At 46.7% G+C, this 19,634-nt stretch overlaps 1 protein-coding gene across 6 annotated transcripts in view; it reads right to left on the minus strand.

Annotated features, from left to right (window-relative positions):
• Positions 1 to 19,634, minus strand: part of FHOD3 (formin homology 2 domain containing 3) — a 256,533-nt gene that overhangs the window by 206,505 nt on the left and 30,394 nt on the right. For all 6 annotated transcript variants that reach the window (XR_015696402.1, XM_087713216.1, XM_087713213.1 and 3 more), the window contains exon 2: positions 4,496 to 4,602. Coding sequence is in view for 5 of the 6 variants with exons in the window: in XM_087713216.1 (XP_087569342.1) it covers positions 4,496 to 4,602 (107 nt within the window). In the remaining variant the exon portion in view is untranslated. The remainder of the gene's footprint in view (positions 1 to 4,495; positions 4,603 to 19,634) is intronic.

The following is a 19,634-nucleotide window of genomic DNA, read 5'->3' on the forward strand; positions in this document are numbered from 1 at the left end:
TATTTACAATACAATGAAGGTAATATAAAAGCAAAATGGTCTAGCCTCAATTAAATGTTCAGGAATCAAAAACTGAAGGGTAAACAATCATCAAGAGCCATGGTGGTGCAGTGGTTAGAATACAGTACTGTAGGCTTCCAGAAGTTTCGCTTTCGAATCTCACCAGCTCAAGGTTGACTCAGACTTCCATCCTTCTAAGGTTGGTAAAATGAGGACCCAGATTGTTGGGGAAAATACGCTGATTCTGTAAACCGCTTAGAGAGGGATGTAAAAAGCATTGTAAAGCGGTATATAAATCTAAGTGCTATTGCTATCATGCTTTTGTTGTACATATTGTAATTGATGTTTGAAGTATGTAGAATAAAAATCAGCATTATAATTATACTGATAGATAGATATCCCTTCCTGTTTTCTAACAGTTTCTGGCTAAAGACCAGCACCTCCCCAACCCAATCAATTGTTTACACTCATAGATTTGTCTCATCAAAGCATACTACCAAACAAACAAAAACATTCCTAATGAGGCCAGATTGATTTGTATAATTCTGAGGTGATTTATTTGATTTATATTTTAATAAAATTAACCTAAAATAATTAAACAAATTTACCAAATCACTACCTATGTTAATATGTATTTTTCTTTTTATTGTTTCAAACATATGGAACGGATAACATAATTTATCATGTTAAATTTCTCTAATGATAAATGTAATCTATGAAATATTTTCATGGACGTTTCTCTAATTTGGGTTGCATTTAAAATCAGTGGTACTCTATGTCAGTTTGGATAACTACAAAATCAAAGGTAAAGAATATCTGATTCCCATATGTTTCCATATATTTCAACCCATTCAAAAACTTTGCCTTCTGTTCTAATAGAGTATTTGAGATTCTCTCTATCTCCCTGTTAGGTGGTGAATTTTGCTGGTACTGGTACTCCTTGATTTATGATCACAATTGGGAACAGAATTTCAGCTGCAAGTGATGTGGTCCGTTGGCAGCCTGCAGAGCTGGCAGCAGAGTTGGATAGCAAGGAGGTTGGGGAGGAACATGGGCCAATCCTGGAGTCTGGGGCAGGCTTGGACTAGGCCTCTGCGTTGGAGGCAGAGAGGGGGCCCAGGGCCATCTGGGAGTTATGTGCCACCTCCGGAGCCTCCAGAGTCCAACAACAGCAAGGCAAAGGAACAGGTTCTCCCTGTTCCCAGTGCACACATGCGCAGAGCTGCCAGAAGGCAAGAATAGTTAAGACAGAAGGGACGAGTCGGGAGTAAGGCTTGGAGGTGATTGGCCCCTCCCATAGGACATAAAGGAGGAGCAAAGGCACATAGCAATAGCAATAGCAGTAGACTTATATACCGCTTCATAGGGCTTTCAGCCCTCTCTAAGCGGTTTACAGAGAGTCAGCATATTGCCCCCAACAATCTGGGTCCTCATTTTACCCACCTCGGAAGGATGGAAGGCTGAGTCAACCCTGAGCCGGTGAGATTTGAACCGCTGAACTGCTGATCTAGCAGTAGCCTGCAGTGCTGCATTTAACCACTGCGCCACCTTGAGCCTTTGTAGGAAGCAACTTGGTTCATGCTGGTCAGTTTACTTTCCGAAGCTCCATTTTGTCTCTTTGCTGTGTGGCCTTGCCAAGCTAATTGCCAATTAAGTCTTTGACAGTGTTTTTAAGGAAGATAAAGGTGGATGCTTATTAGCCTTATCCCAAAGGACTTTGGCAGTCTACTGTAGGATTCTTTACAACTATTTGGGACTCATTACTGGCTGTGAATGAACATAATTCACAGCCTTTGAAATAAAAAGAGGGTTTTGGGGACTAAGAATGTGCTTTTTATTGTATCAGGAAGCCTAGGTCAGAACAGTAAGTCAGTACAGTATAAAAACCAATAACCCCTAACTTCCCAGGGAAACAATCAAGCCAGCCATTAGATTGCCTCCATATCACTCAGGGTCCCCCAGGTCTGTTGGCAGAACCATGTCTTTAAGGACTTGAGTCAAAGTGGAGGACAATCTTATCTCTACAGAGGTGATGAATGAAATAACTACTGAGAAGGTCTTTCTTGCTCCCAGCAAATGGGCCTCCTTAGAAGAGGACTGACAACATTCCTTGCCGCCGCTGCTCTGGTAGGTCGGACAATAAGATTGGGAAAAGTCTGCCCTTCAAAAAACCTAGTTCCAAGCCATGTAGGACTTTGAAGGAAACAACAAGCACCTTGCACTCAAAAGCAAATCAGCAGCTCAACTCCTGTGAGAGAAGGTAACAAATGTGCAAATCTAGACTTGCACAAAACAACGTAGACCACTGTATTTTGAACCAAGTGATCCTTCTGGATACTTTCCAAAGGCAGCTCTTTGTAGAGCATGTTGCAATAGTCAAGGCAAGAGAGGCTAGGTCATGGGAACAGGGATTGTTGGTCTAGGAAAGGGTGTAACTGGCACACAACTTTGGTGTAAATGACACACAACCAAGGCCCACCTGGCTAGGACTGCCATCGGCACTTCGAATATACATCAGGTCTGGCTGGAGAGAGCAATTCTATCCAAGACCAAGATGGCAGTTCTTTTTGGACCGATGAACTCCAAACCAAAAGCCTTTCCATCATGCCAGGGTTCATTTTCAGCCCATTGCTCTCTATTCAGCCTTTAACAGCTTCTGGACATTGCAACAGGGATGTCACAACATCACTTAACTCATGATGGGCTGAGACATAGTATATACCTGTGTGCCATCAGCATATTGTTAATATCACAGCCCATGGTGGTGGATGATCTCACTCAGCAACTTCTTGTAGATGATAAACAGAGATGGACATAGTATTGATCCCTATGGAACCGTGCAAAGCAGGGAATGAAAGCTGAACCTCTTGTTTCCTATCAAAACCAACTGAGAGCAACAACCAAGGAAATAACTGAACCAAAAACAACCCACAGCCAAATACTCCCAATCTCCAAAGCCGCTCCAGAAGGATACCATGGTCGATGAAATCAAATGCCACTGAGAGGTCAAGTAGGGACAGGATGGATGCATTGTCCCATCTCACTCCCACTAGAGTTCATAAAAAAAGTGTGACCAATGCCATTTCTGTCCCATATCTAGACACGCATTCTGAATGGATAATCGATTTTATCCAGGAACCTTTGGAGCTGCAGCACAACCTCTTCTCAAAACCTTCCCCAGACAGGGATGATGGAGATAGAATAAACATTATCCAATAGCATGGAGTATAGATATAGTGTTATGAAGGCTAGATCACCAGGAAAGAATTAATCACCATCAGAACCAACTCTTATTTCAGCTCCTAGGAAGTTTTTACAAGTCAGGAGGAGCATGGATTGAAAACATCTATTACACAGCTGCTTGCCCTCATACTCCATAGGTTCATTTCCTCAAGAGCCACAAGGTCAAACTGGTCCAATATAACTGGGTAAGAACTTGAGTTGAGCTGATTAGTTTTGCAACACTGTTAGGAATATAATCTAACAGTTGGGTTCGCAATATATAAATTATGTAACAATGTTGTACCTATTTCTTTAAAGCATACTGTAAAATGTGATTGGTTGCTGTTTTCCTCAATCGGCCATAAGAGGGAGCCAGAATGATTGTTAGCTCTCTGTTTCGTTAGATGCTGGGCTGATCTCATTTGAGTGCCATGAGCTATTGTAAGTTTTGCAACTGTTAGCAAACTTTGTGTACCGGACTGATTATATGATACTGGACTATGTTATTTGGATTATCCCTTAACTGAAAGACATTGATGACTGACTGTCTTATCTGTGTATGACTTGGACTGTTTGATGGACTCCAATACCTCTATTTTCACAAAAGTAAAAGCCTGTTTAAACTGCAGTGTCTCTGTATGCTGGTTTGTGTATTCTCCAACACAACTCTCACAACGCTTCTCTGAATGCACTCACTCTCCCAACGGGGAGCTTACCTAACAAACACCACTAATCTCTAATACGTCATATCTGCCACTGTAAAAACTCCTCTGTTTCAACTTAACATTTTCAAGAGATATTAGCCCTCTAACCTCAAGACAGATTTATAAAGATAGCCCTTGACCATAATGGAGCCTGCCCATTATAGTTGTAAGTTGTGAGAGTCATAAAGTGGGTCATTCTGTGACTGACCCAATTTTATCACCGTTTTTTTGCAGTGGTCATTAAGCAAATCACTTTATTTGCTAATCACTTGGTAGTTATGTGAGTGGTTGTAAAACGAAGTCATTAAATAAACCCATTGTTAGCTATGGGGCATTTTGCTGAAAATTGGAATAATATGTATATCATTCTATACCAAAACTCAGTTTGATCATCTGACTTTTCTGAAAAATTTTCTGTATGAACTACATCACATTGAATTATCATTAGTTTTGTGCAATTCACTATAAGATTATAATATAATTTTTCTTAAAGCTTCTATTAAAGCATGTGATGTTATAAAAGCAATCTAGCAACTCTAATTATAGATGGATAAACATTATTTCCTTACCCAAATTCCCCCTGGAAACTTTCCAACTCATCCTTTTGCTCAGCTAGAGTAGATTCTAAATCCAAGTAGGTACCATTGTGAGACAACTGCAGTGCACAATCATCAAGCTGAAAAAGAATTTAATAATTTAGCAATCATTGTTTCAATAACACTTCCATCCAGCAAACCAACTTACATTAACACTGTCAGTTAGAAAAAATGAAACGGTTACATGTTTATTGTGCACTCTACACTATTTACTCCTCTAGTAAATTTTAAAAATTAGAAAGATTAGAGTAATTATGATTCCTATGGTAAGACTACTTGTTTAACTGCAATTCAAAATACCTTTAAAAAAAACAACATTTATTCATACAAATAAAATATTCCAGCATGTGTTTTAACATCTAATGATCTCAAAATTTTATGAGGCTTTCTTAAGTGAAAAATGCAAAGAAATAGAGGAAAACAATAGAATAGGAAAGAATAGGAATCTTTTCAAGAAAATTGGAGATATCAAGGGAATGTTTTACACAAAGATGGACATGACAAAGAACAAAAATCATAGGGTTCTAACAGAAGCAGAAGAGATTAAGAAGAGGTAGCAAGAATACATAGAAGAATTATACAAGAAAGATCTTAATGTCCCTGATAACCACTGTGGTGTGATCGCTGACCTCGAGCCACACATCCTGTAGTACAAAGTTAAGAGGGCCTTAGGAAATATTACCAACAGCGAAGTTAGTGGAGGTGATGATATTCCAGCTGAGCTATTGAGAAACCTATATATGAGTCAAAAAGCAACAAAACTGAACATGGAACAATTGAATTCATAAGAAGCAACCTATCCTGCTACACTTCTATCAATGCCACAAAATACACAAGGTTTGATGTCCAACTGTATTGTTATCAGGAGCCCCAACAAGCAAACATAGTCAGAGAACTTACAAAAAAGCTTGGAAACATCTTAGAGAGGAGCAAATATTCAACTTCCCACTACAGTGCCTCCAGAAAAGCAAAGACCTAAGAATAGAAGCTGAAATTATGGTTTCATGTCCCAGGATTCTTTACATTCATAGATCTAGAATGAACTAAAGTATCTCTCTCAGAAGTACTACACAACATACCTGATCTAACCAAACACATCAGAAAAAAGTAAACCTTACTACTTGAAATGTGACATAAAATGTGGCATCACTTAATGGATTTACTAAATGGCCACAGTATTCATTTGCTTGATGTTCATTTGCTTAAGGCTGCTGCTGCTGCAAAAAAAAATGTAAAATCAGATCAGTCACATAATGACCCACTTAATGACAGACATGACTTGCAACTGCTATTCTGGATTCAATTACAATTGTAAGTTGAGGACTTACCTATACTTCACATTTTCCTCCCGTTCAATCATATCCAATTCTAGGAGACTGTCTTAACAAGTCTCTGAAGTTTTCTTATCAAGTGTTTTTAGAAGTAATTTGCCATTGCCTTCTTTGTAGGACTGAAAGCAAGCGATTGGTCCAAGCCAACTGGCCCTAGTCTAGTTTCTAGTCTAATGCCTTTATCACTACACAAACAGGCTCTTTACTATTAACATAAATATCACTATTACCATATTTCTCAGAAAATAAAACTGAGTCCATGTTTTCAAGAAAAGGTTGTAATGCCAAGGACTGAGTGCAGACTTTTCTTTTAGACTTGAAAATAAGCACTTGGGCTTATTTTCGAGCGAACTTACTTTTTTTGAGGTGCAGCAGGCAAGACTCGGACGCATCATGGAAGCACCGAAACCTCCAATCTGAACCTTCAGTTAGGAATGGAGGCTTTTTTGCAAACAGGAGGAAAATGGGGAGGGCAATTTTCCTGCCTGCCATCCTTTCCTCAGTCTGTGCTGAGCTTGTCAGGGCCGCAGTCCGGAAAAGCTGAACTTCTGTGTTCTAGCATGCATGCACATCCCACGATCAGTTGTCTGGCGCACATGTGCACTCAGGTTGTTGTGCTCACAAAGGACAACTGATTGCCACATGTACCTGTGTACCAGAAACCCAGAAGACAAACAGGCAAGGCTGTACGTGCCAGGCAACATGGCTTCATCAGCCACTCACATGCTCGACCTCGTATTCCTCTCGGAGCAGTGGATTTGTGATCTTGGTCTGAGGGGCAATGAGATCATACCCCTGTCGTGGTCAGACCACTGCCTACTGAGGCTTGACTTTCGGAAGCCAAACCCCCACTGTAGGGAGGAGGAACCGACCAAGTGGTTCCGCCCCAGGCGACTTATGGACCCCTTGAGGTTCCAGACGGAGCTTGGGGTTATTCCTGATACTCTCACCCACAGTCCGGTGGAGACTCTGGTTGCTGCCTGGCATTCGGCAGCATCGGAGACCCTTGACCGGATTGTGCCACTATGGCCCCTCCGAGGCGGCGGATCCCGGAGACCTCCTTGGTTCACCGAGGAGCTCCGGGAGAGGAAGCGCCGGAGGAGACGCCTAGAGCACCTAAGGAGGTCCGATAAATCCGAATCGAACCGAGCACTCTTAACAACTTGCACCAAGGAGTACATCAGGGCACTTAGGACAGCAAAAAGATCGTATATTGCCACCTTGGTTGTGTCCGCTGAGTCCCGCCCAGCCGCCCTGTTTAGGATAACCCGCTCCCTCCTACATAGGAGGGATACGGGGGACCCCTTGCAGGGTAGGGCTGAGGATTATGTCCAGTTCTTGGCGGACAAAGTTGCTCGGTTTCGGTCGGATTTGGACTCCACTTCTGCAGATCCAGCCGAGGCACAAGAGGATAAATTGGCAGACCACCCCTGGGTTGAGTTTCAGGATGTTGCCCCTGGGGATGTGGACAAGGCCATGAGAGCTGTGAGTGCCTCCACCTGTGTACTGGATCCGTGTCCCTCCTGGTTGGTCGCCAACAGCAGTGAGGTGACACGAGGCTGGATCCAGGCGGTTGTTACCGCCTCCCTTCGGGAGGGGCACTTCCCCTCCGCACTTAAAGCGGCGGTGGTGAGACCCCTCCTGAAGAAACCATCTTTGGATCCAGCTGTTCTCAACAATTACCGTCCAGTCTCCAACCTCCCCTTTGTAGGGAAGGTTGTTGAGAAGGTGGTGGCCTTCCAGCTTCAACGGACCTTGGAGGAAGCCAGTTACCTAGACCCCTTCCAGTCCGGCTTCAGACCTGGTTACAGCACTGAAACCACTTTGGTCGCATTGACCGATGATCTCTGGAGAGCCAGGGATGGAGACCATGCCTCCATCCTGGTTCTCCTTGACCTCTCGGCGGCTTTCGATACCATCGACCATGGTATCCTTCTGCGAAGACTGCGGGAGGTGGGGGTGGGAGGCACTGTTTTGCAGTGGTTCTCCTCCTACCTCTCGGACAGGTCGCAGTTGGTGTTAGTTGGGGGGCAGAGATCGACCCCTAGGCCCCTAACATATGGGGTGCCGCAGGGTTCGGTCTTATCCCCCCTACTATTTAACATCTACATGAAACCGCTGGGCGAGATCATTCGGAGGCACGGGATAAGATACCACCAATACGCGGACGATACCCAGTTGTATCTGTCCGCCTCGTGCCAACTCAATGAAGTGGTGGACGTGATGAACCGGGGTCTTGAAGCCGTTAGGGACTGGATGAGGGCTAACAAGCTTGTACTCAACCCAGAGAAGACCGAGTGGCTGTTGTGTTTCCCTCCCAATAATTTGGCTAGTGCTCCATCACTCAGGCTGGGGGGCCAAACTTTATACCCCTCAGACAGGGTTCGCAACTTGGGAGTCCTCCTGGACCCATAGCTGACCTTCGACCACCATCTGACGGCTGTGACCAGGGGGGCATTTGCCCAGGTTCGCCTGGTGCGCCAGTTGCGACCCTACCTGAACCAGGAGGCTCTCACAACAGTCACTCGGGCCTTGTGACCTCTAGGCTGGAATACTGCAACGTGCTCTACATGGGGCTGCCCTTGAAGAGCACCCGGCGACTTCAGCTAGTCCAGAATGCGGCCGCGCGAGTGATCGTGGGTGCACCTCGGTTCGCCCACATAACACCTATCCTCCGCGAGCTGCGCTGGCTACCTGTTGATCTCCGGGTGCGCTTCAAGGTGCTACTTACCACCCATAAAGCCCTTCATGGTAGTGGATCTGCGTACTTGAGAGACCGCCTCCTGCCAATTACCTCCTTACGACCTATTAGATCGCACAGATTAGGCCTCCTCCGAGTTCCATCCCCCAGTCAGTGTCGACTGGCAACTACACGGAGGAGAGCCTTTTCAGTAGTAGCTTCGACCCTTTGGAACGATCTCCCCGTGGAGATTCATACCCTCACCACCGTCCAGACCTTCCGCACAGCTCTCAAGACCTGGCTATCCCATCAGGCCTGGGGATAAAGATCGTAATCCGTCCCCACCCGAATGATGAATGTTGTGTACTATTTTTACTTATGTATTGTTTTATGTCTTACTGTCTTGTATTCCCCTCCCTATATATTGTAAGCCGTCCTGAGTCCCCTCAGGGAAAAGGGCGGCCTATAAATAATAAACCATAAACCATAAACTTTGGGCTCATGTGCCATAGGTTCCCCCATCACAGTGCTATAGAATTTGAGCTTAGAATGAATCAGAAAATTATAATTACGTTTCCATTTTGGCTGTGTTTGAATCAAAGGTATTATATACAGAATTTTAAAACTACCATAATAATAGAAATACAACTAATAGATATTTAATCTAATAATAGGAATATAAATATTAAATACTGTAAATTAAATATTTTAGCTATGTGTTATAAATCTATACTGTGATCTAAAACTGATTGCTGAATCTAAAGCTGACTTATACTTCTTAGATCCTTTTTTTTTTTAATTATCCCACCTTTATTATTTTTATAAATAACTTAAAGCAGCAAACATACCTAATTCTCCTCCTATTTTCCCACAGCCCTGTGCAGTGAATTGAGGCAAAAGAGAGTATGTGACTGTCGCAACGTCATGGAACCAGCTTTCATGGCTTATATGAACTACAACACCTGATTTCTAGCCTCGGTCTTGACTGCCAAACCAAACTGGCTCTTTCTTAGCAACATGTGTGTAACCTCATTGCATGTTTTAAATTGCTACCTAATGAAAAAAAAATTCCCTTAAAATTAATTTAATTTATTTTCATAGAATTATATGGCTGAAAGGGACCTCAGAGGGCCAACTCCCTACTCAAGACATGAGCCTTATACCATCTCAACAAAATCCTCCAATGAGGGAGCACCCCAAACATGTGGAGGCAAGCTATTCCATTGCTACAGCTATTGCACTACCAGGAGGCAAACTATTTTTGCAGATCAATGCAAAATCCATTGCTCAATCCAGTAATAAGAACAATTTAATAATTATATTTTAATGTGGCTTCAATCATTTTTTTAAAAAAATGTGGGATGGGGTGGGAAAATGTGTTTATAAATCTCAAAATTTACAGTAATTGACTTAGTTTCCAGTACATATGACAGCCAAGATAAACTGAAACTATTAAGAACAACAAGCTATCATTCATCTTCTTCTTATATTTTAATAATTTGAGAAAAGTTCTGCCTTCTCCATTAATTAGATTAAATGAAATTGTCCAGATAAATGATAAGCAAATAAGAGAGTCTATCTGTAAAATAAAAAGTCTTTCACATGTAATTGTTAATTTTTTCCCCTACCTACAAATTCTTGATTAAATTACTATAAAATTTGGGCTGAAAATCTCATTTTGTGAATTTAAAAAAAAATCAGATTTTATACTTTAGAAGTTTAACAAAGTTTTTAATGTTTTTAAAAATTCTAATTCTATCAATTGGCCATAGAAGTGTAAACTTATGTGGACATAAGTAAAATAATGTATGTAAAAAAGATTTCAAGCAAACAAGGCCTGTAATAGATAATTTAATTGAGCAACATAATTTTGTTTCCTAAACACTGTCATTTGGATTTTTGGCTGCTAATCATAAAAATAACTTGTAATTTAACCCATCATGTATTCTTTTAAATCAATCATTTGTTTTTGCAATTTCAAAGCTTCAATACCTGTCAACTATGCTGCACACTTGAAAGAAGTAGATGAAAACATGGAAGTGTTGTTGAAGAACATCTGGTGCACCAAGTACAACTGGAATATCTGTAAAGATCTCAAAGGATTGGTTCTGCTGTTTGGAATGGAGGTACTGTTGTTACATACGCAAATAGAACAGTTGTGCAAGAGGGTAGCATGACATTAAAGCAAAATGGCCACTTTGAAAGAAGAGCTGAAGAAGTTTCTTGGATGAGAAGTGAAACATCTTGCAAGAAAAAACAGGAAAGTTTAGTTGCCTCTTTAAAAAGCACCTTTGGGACAACCATGATCTGGATGACTGAGAATCTCCATAGACACTTTAAAAGAATTTGGTTCCAGGAAAAAGACCATTGACTTACCTGAACGGTCATTCTATGTGCGCTGTGGAAGCTTCCACTCATGGGTTAAATTCTGGTCTGCTTGCCTAGAGACTGAATTGGTAGAAATGTTGGCCCCGCCTCCTCTATCTGGTAGATCTACAGTTTTTCAATAGAGGCATGGCTGATCCAAGAGAAGAAATCCAATGAAATGTCAAAAGAGGCCCAGCCGCCTTGACTGCTCAACTCAAGCAGCCCCTGGAGCGGCATGATCTTCAGGCAGGGGTGGATGCTCCTGCAGCACACATAAAAGGTCAATTCAGGTAAGTCAATGGTCTTTCTCCTGTGCGCTGCTTAGAGTATTTACTCACAGGATGTGCTCAAGCATAGTGTCCTAAGGGCAGGGCTCAGACCGGTCCAGGGTCCGGGAAGCTGAATGAACCATCTGCAATACTCTTCTCCCGATAGATGCCTCAGGCAAGGCAAAAACATTCAATTTATAATGCCTGACAAATGGTAACCATGAGGATCAGGTCACTGCCCTGCAGATTTCCTCAACCAATGCTCGAATCACCCAGGCAGCAGTCGTGGCCGCACTCCTGGTGCAGTGTGCGGTTATATTACAAGGCAATGGCCTGGCCTGCCCCTCGTAAACTTTATCAATGCAGGCCTTTAACCACCGCCTTAAGGTTGTAGATGGTACTCTCTGTCCCATAGATGCAGGGTGAAAGGTTACGAAGAGTGATTCAGTTCTCCGGAAGGTTGACATCCGCTTGACGTATCGACAAAGAGCCCTTCACCCATCTAAGAGATGCCACTTCCATTTGAGAGCATGTGTCGGCCACAGGCAGAAGTCTGGAAGAATAAATTCCGGGGCCTATGGAACCAGTAATTAACTTTTGTTAAAAAAGAATGGTCAAGTCGAAGAACTACTCTGTCAGAATGGAAAATGCAGAGATCCTTGTGGACTGACAGGGCCGCCAACTCCGATATCCCCCTGACCGAGGTAATGACCATGAGGAAAACCACCTTGAGCATCAAAAATCAAAGACAGATAGTGTGCGACGGTTCAGAAGGGGAAGATGTTAGTGCTTGAAACACCAATGAGTGGGTAGCCTGCCATTTATGATTTTATGATTTATGGCCCCTTTCAGGAAAGTACACACCCTGGGATGGTGTGCCAGGGTGTGGCCGTCACTGCCAGGAAGCATCGTTGAGAGCATAAGTTGTCTACAAAGTGTGTTGGGTGTGAGAGCCCTGTTGAGATCGTCCTGTAAAAAGTCCAACACCTAAGGGATCAAGGCAGTCCTGGGAACCACACGCCTACTCCGGCACCTTCTGCAGAAGCCTGTACATGCAGCATTGTAATATGTGTAGTGGAAGGCAGTCTGGCTGTCTGAATTGTCTGGATGACTCATCTGGAAAAATTGTCACAAATCAGGATGTTCCCTTCAAGTGCCATGCAGCCAACTGGAGCCACTGGGGCTCCAGATGAAGAAAAGTCCCCTGGCTGAGGGATATCCTGTTGGCTGGGATCCTCCAGGTTCTGATGATCGAGAGGCTGACGAGGTCGGCATACCAGGAGCAGTGGGGAGCGATGACCAAAACCTCTGCCCTCTCCACGATTATGTTGCGAATCGCCCTCGGGATGAGCGGAAGGGGACGGAACGCATATAAAAGTCCCCGGGACCATGGGCTGCAAAGAGTGTTGACCCCTTCTGCCCCTGGCATCGGAAACCTGGTGAAAAAACCTCAGAGTCTGGGCATTGGACGAGTAGGCAAACAGATCCATGACTGGTGACCAAACCTGTCTGATAGTTCCTGGAACAAGGCCGGATGAAGCCACCAGTCTGCGTGGTCCATTGTGGCCCAGCTCAACCAATTTACTTGGACGTTTGCTTTCTTGGAAATGTGTTCCTCCCTGAGGGACATCATGTGTGACTACGCCCAAATACAAAGTTTCTACACCTCCTGCATAAGGGGCCAGGAGTGGGTGCCCCCCTGATGATTGTTATGGGCCTTTGTGGCCACATAACAATCAGTGAGGATCAGAACGTAGCACCCCTCAACCAACTCCAGGAATCGTCTGAGGGCAAGGTGGATGGCCCGGAGCTCCAGCCAACTGATATTGTTCACAAGGTCCTATGGCTCCCAGCATCTTTGCACCATCTGAGACTGGACGTGGGCACCCCAGCCGAACAGACTGGCATCAGATGTGATCGTGATCCGCTCCAGTTCCCTGAACGACATCTCCGCCGCAATGCGGGTAAGATCCACCACTTGAACGAGTGGATAACCCTGGGTGACACACAGACCCTGTTTCTGCGAGGGGTGCTGCCCTCTGCTGATACAGGAGTAGCAACAACTGCAGCTGCTGAGCGTGCATCTTGACAATGCAAGATAGCTTCCCCAACAGGGTGAAGTGGTACGACAGTTGTACTGATCTGTGAGTGAGAAGTTTTTTCACCAAACTGCAGATGCTGGAGATGCGTTTCTGAGACAGGAAGACATTGCAACTCTGGATGTCAATAACTGATCCCAAGTGCAGCAGCCTGGTGGATGGCACAAGGTAGCTCTTCACTACAAACCCATGACCCCACAGAGAGTATGGTCTGCAGGTCGATATGTATTTGCCATGAGGACGACGATTGAATTAATACATTGTCAAGATAACATTGGAGTCTCATGGGCAATGACCGGTGATGTACCGCCATGGCCACTAAAAACTTTGTGAATGTCCTGGGACAGGCTTGATATTGGCCCTGCGAAGTGGAACGACAGGTACCTCCTGTGCAAGGGATGAATCGGCACATGGAGGTAGGCTTCCCTGTTGTCCACAGATGTCAGTAGGTAGCCATGGTGGATGCATCCCAAAATGGATTGTAGGGACTGCATCTTTAAGCGTTTGTATTGCAGATGAACATTCAGCTTTTTGAAGTCCAATATGGCTCTCCAACCTCCCGAACTCTTGGGAACCAGAAAAAGGATAGAGTAAAACCCTCAACCTTCCAATTCACTGGTGGAACTGCTCCTATAGCGAGAATGTCCAGCAGATGTCGAATCTCTGTGTCAAAAAGGCCGTTCTTGACCTGACACAGTGGAATAGGACACCTGATGAACAGTCTCAGAGGAGCAGAAATGATATGTAGCATGAGGCCTAGCCGCACCATCTGTAAAACCCAAGCATCCAGAATGTTCCCATTGGTCAATGAAATGTTTGAGTCGCTCACCAATGGGAATACCAGAGTGGAAGTCACTTGTATCTGCAAAAGGGCCGGTTTCCAGATCCCCGAAACAGTTGCCTCAACTAGGACTGCTCTTGGTGCTGCTGCTGCTGCTGCAGCTGTCTACCCCGATCTCTGCCTCAATCTATCCTGAGATCGATCGGTACCCTGGTAATAGGCTCTATTGTATTAGGAACTGGAGAATCCAGAGTCCGTCCAAAAGGGCTGACGTCGATAATATTGTTGTGGCCAGCGGTCAGCTTGTCAATGCAAGGGGCACTTAGCTCTGATATGCGCCTGGCAGATGTGACTGCCACCAGGAACACCACCTTAAGGGTGACCAGTCGCATGTGAGCCATCCTGAGTGGTTCGAATGGCTCCCCTGTCAATGTCCTGAGGACCAACGGGAGATCCCAGGTGGGGAACCTATGGATAGGGGGTGGACGGAGGTTTGCACCCCTTTTAGAAAGTGCTTAATGAGGGGAGCATGAGCGAGGGTATGAGACCCCTCCCCATCCAGGATTGTGGCCAAAGTATTTTGGGACAAACCGTCCTCAAAGCCCTTTTGAAGGAACTTCAAGACAATGAATACCAAGGCCCTGGAGGGGCCCTTGCAAATGCCGTCCAAGTGGAGTCGTATATTCTGGTGGTGGAAGGCCACCTAGAAGCCTCAATGGTGGCAATGACCCCCTCGGACAGATTAGCGCTCCTCAGGAGTCGCCGCTCAAGTGCCAGGTGGTCAAGTGGAGCCACTGGGGCTCCGTATATACCAGGATCCCCTGACACAAGGCAACTTCCTCCTGAGGTATCCTCCATGGTGGGGAGACCGATATCTGGACCAGGTCTGAAAACCACGGTCCCCTGGGCCAGTAGGGGGCGAGTAGGATCACCTGGGCCGTTCCCTGACTTTCTTTCTGACTGTCCCAGAAATGAGGGGAATGGGAGGGAATGCATAAAGTAGGCCCACCAGCCAGTGGCTCCTGAGAGCATCCATGCCCTCCGCCTCTCGGGACCAGAACCTGGAGAAGAAGCGGGGCAGCTGGGCGTTTCTGGGTGTGGCAAATAAGTCCACCACTGGGGTGCCGAGCTTCTGGCAGACCTTCTGGAAGGAGAACTTCGGGGAGGAGGTGCCACTCTCCGATGTCCAGGGTCGCTTGGCTCAGTCCGCCTGGTGATGTCTCTCCGGAGATGTGATCTGCCACTATGGAGGCTAGGTGTCGCTCCGCCCACGAACCCAGTCTCAGGGCCTCCTGCCACAGGAGTGCGTTCCCCCTTGACAGTTTACGTGTGCCTTTGTGGCCATGTTGTCCGTTAGTAGGAGGATGTGTTTGCCCTGAAGGTGATGCTTGAATTGTTGGAGTGCTAGCCGCGTCGCCTTTAGTTCTAGCCAGTTTATATTGTGGTGGAGATCCGCGGCTGATCACCGATCTTGAGCCATGTTGGAGTCCATCACCGCTCCCTAGCCAAAGAGGCTTGCATCTGTTGTTACAGTTACTCTGTCTGGCTCCCAGAAGGGGCCCCCCTTTTGCACCGCTGGGGACAGCCACCACAGGAGGGAGGAGCAGACCTCTGATGGTAGTCTCACAGTCCAGGTGGAATTGCTCAATCACCTCTTCTGGTGGGGGATCAGGGCCCACTGGAGGGGACGTAAGTGCAGGCTGGCCCATGGAACTATCCCTATACAGGACACCATCTTGCCAAGTAGCTGAGATAAGGTCAGGATGGAAACAGACTGTCTTCTGCGGACTGAAGCTATTAATTGGTGAAGACTGGCCAAGCATTCTGGGGAGAGCTGCACTATCCCTGCCTCTGCATTTATGATAGTCCACAGATGAAGAATCTGAGTGAAAGGGGACAGATGGCTTTTTGGAAAATTTACAGAGAACCCCAGGGACTGGAGGCAATGGATGGTGATCTGGAGGCTGCGTTTTGCCTGATGGAGGGAACCTGCTGAAACTAACACATCGTCTAGGTAGCATTGGAGTCTCACCGGTTTCAAGCATAGGTGAGCCGCCAATGCCGCCAGGACCTTCGTGAAGGTGCGGAGGGCGGAAGCCAGACCAAATGAGAAAGCCCGGTACTGGAAATGGCATTCTCCGTGGGAGAACCGCAGATATAGTCGGTGTGCCTGAAGAATCGGAATATGTAGGTAGACCTCCGTCAGATCCATGGAGGTCAGGAAGTCCCCCCAGTTGATGCCCTGTAAAATGGTCTTTAAGGATGACATTTTGAACCGTCTGTAGACCAAGTACTGGTTCAGACATTTGAGATCCAGAATGGCTCTACAACCCCCCGAGCTCTTGGGGACCACAAACAGGTGCGAATAGTGACCTTGCCTGCGTTCCTGGGGAGGAACCTCTTCCACCGCCCTGATCTTGAGGAGGTGGTCTACAGCGAGATCCACTAGATGGCGGCGCTCCAGGTTCCTGGATGGAGGGAAGGTCCGAAAAAGTCTCGGGGGGTGGTGGAAACTCCAGTCTCAGGCCGTGGCGAACCGTGGCCCTCACCCAGGCATCTGTGGTGATCCTGTCCCACTGATCTGTGCAATGAGCGAGGCGGCTGCCTATAGGGTGACTCGGGTTCGAGTCATTTCCCCCAGAAGGGACGACCGCCCCCCCCCCCCACGAAAGGGCCATTTTGACTGAGGTTGGTATCTGTTGCGGTCCTGGTATGTGGACCGCTGAAACTGCCTGTCCTGCCTCAAAGATTGGTACCTAGCCTGGTTATCGTGGTCAGGGCCCTGAACGAGGGCCTGCGGTAAGGATGGGGGCGAGACTATGGCTTCTTGGCCGAAGAAGGTAATACCTTCTTCTTGTCTTTGTTTTCCACCAATATCGGGTCCAGAGCCTCTCCGAAGAGGTTCGGACCCATGTATGGTGCAGCGGCCAAGTTCCATTTTGCCTTGTTGTCCATCTGCCAACTTCTGAGCCGGCGGGAAGTGACAGATGTAGCAAGGGCACTGGAAGCAAACCTAAATGCATCTAGAGTAGCGTCGGCCGAATATTGCGAGGCCACCATAATTTTTGTGATGTCCTGATGGAAGTGCTTGTCTTGTGCACATCACTGTAGTACAGTTAAATTATGATGCCGCAGCTGCTGCCCTGATTGCCCAGGCGGAGGCATTGAAATTTTTCCTGAGGATGAGTTCCTCCCGTTTATCTTCGGGCTTCATCTTGTCTGCTGCGTCTCCTGATATGACCGGGGAAGAAGAGACAAGTGCCGCAATCGGTGTGTCGATAGCAGGTAGCTGAAGGGCCTGAGCGAAAGTCTTCTCTACATTATAGGCGCGACGGTCATTGCTGCCTGGTGTAGAGAAATTAGAAGGGCGAGACTACTGGCCCTTGAGCACTTCTAGAAAGAGAGGAGGGGCAGGGATTTCCTCCTTGTTGGTAGCGGTGTTGGAGAACATTGCCATATCAGGGTCCCAGGGGGAGAACCCTGGGGTCCCCAGTCCCTATCTTTGTGGTCTTGTGTGCCTTGTGGAGGAAGGTCTTGAACATGACAGATGGAAGGAGGTTAGAGGATGGTGAGTCCGGAGGCACTAAGTTGCTATCCTCCGAGAACCCCATGTCATTGCGATTATCATCACCTCGTGTAGAGCCCTCACTGATAAGGGAAGGAGAGGTATCTCTGAGTCGGCTCTTAGAGGAGTAGTGGGACCTGCTATGGTGCGATAGTCTGTCCCTCTGAGCAATTCCACAGGAAATGGCGGTGGAAATCAGTCTCTTAAAACTCTCTGGAAGACGCTCCAGGTCTTCCATGTCTTGATAAGGGTCTGGATCCAAGTGATGAGACCCGGAGTGGAAACCCCTAGAGGAGCTCTCTAGAGGGTCCTCAGGTTCCTGTCCCAGTGGCAGGGGAGACCCTGGTAGAGAAGAGGGGGACCCCATTCTCCTGGAACTGATGTAAGACCTAGAGGGGGACCCAGATGGGGAAGAGGGACTGAACCCTCCCGGAGGAGAAGGTGAATGGCGCGGGATGGGCCCTAATGGGACCTGGATCTTGATCTGGGCCTGTTCAACTGTGCCTGCTTCTCCGCTCTTGCTATCGTCTTCTCCAGCGCCTTCTGGCGTCTAATCTCATGCTTCTCAGTTGCTCAGGAAGGCCTCTGACTAGAGGAAGGCTTAGGAGCAGTAGACCTGGCCCTGGGTTGGTCTGGGAGGCCTTCCTTGCCCTCGGAGGGTAGGGTGGCCTCAGCCTGCTGAGCGTCAGCCCCGGCCACCATTTTAGGGCACTCACATGTCTGGAAGGGCTGCTCCAAGGGTGCTTGCCAATACAGTCAAGGAGACTTGCCAACCGGAAAGCCTCGGGACAGCTGCAGGGCGAGGTCTTGACTGAGCTGGAAGGCCTGAGAAGGCCTGGTTGAGGCTGCAGCAGAGGAAATTCAGTCACGCCCCTGGGCCTCTCCATGTGCGGTCCTCAAAATGGCCACTGGAGCTCCGTCAGAAGAAGGAGGCTGTGGCTTGGTCTTCTAAATGCGCCAGCTCTGATCTGCTCCCTCCACAAGATTTTAATGGCGGAGAGAGCCTGTAGCGCGGGAGCGGTGCAGGAAGCCCCAACAAAGCTCGACGGGCAGGCTACCTACGCGAGGAGGCAGAGTCAGTGCGCACAATGCGCTCGGCGGCTCCTTGAACTCTCGGCGCTTGGGAAGCTTTCAGATGAGCTGCCTGATGCGAAGATGGCTCCGTGGCTACTACTAAAGCCCGTCACCCCCGAAAAACAGCCCAGGGATCGGAACAGGGCCCCTGGCCCATGGAGGAGAGAAAGGAATTGCCCTACGGGCCCTCCCCACCATATTAGGACAGCAAAAACTGACCATTAGGACACAGCGAAGATGTTACAAGACATTTTGAATTTAGTAATAGCCAATAAATCGAATTTAGAGAGAGAGAATAATTTTCTACTAAAACGAAGATTGTTTCCTACCTAGAGAGCCAATATTAACAGTCCTAGGACCAGAAAGACTGAGAGGAAACTGGGAGCCAATGAGATAGCAGAAGGCTAAGAGGTTTTCTCTCAGTCTAACGGACCAATCAGGCTGTGATAAAATCCTGCCGTGACCCCTCCCTCTACTTCACTGGAAAACTAGCCCATTCTTCCATGAACTAACCAGAAAATGCGAGAGGGGTTTAGGTTGGGAACTAATAGCCCAAGGTCGGGAAGGTGAGAGCAGATGGAAATGGGTCGCCTACTCACGAACCAACAGCCGAGAACTCAGTCACAGCACAAAGCTGTTAACACTCAAAGTTCCGAAGATCGGAAAGAAACTCCACAGTCTCCCAGTAAACGAAAATGAGCTCCGAACTCAGCTGTAACAACCACACTGCTTCCTCACTGCTGTTGAGGTTGCAACTGCCAACAAAATGGCGCCAAGCCACCCAGTTACTTTTGGCATGCTATTGAAACGGCTGTGAGATTCAAAAGTGGTGGCAAACAATCTGGCAGTGACAGTGGCACATGAGCTCTCCAACGCCAATGATGCCCACATGGCTCCAGAACCCAGGTGAAAATGGCAGACCAATCTCCCTACATTGAGGTTGCCA

The sequence above is a fragment of the Thamnophis sirtalis genome, unplaced genomic scaffold (assembly GCF_051295495.1).
Source record: "Thamnophis sirtalis isolate CommonGarterSnake01/CBP01778 unplaced genomic scaffold, rThaSir2_p1.2 scaffold_4, whole genome shotgun sequence".
Taxonomy (NCBI): domain Eukaryota; kingdom Metazoa; phylum Chordata; class Lepidosauria; order Squamata; family Natricidae; genus Thamnophis; species Thamnophis sirtalis.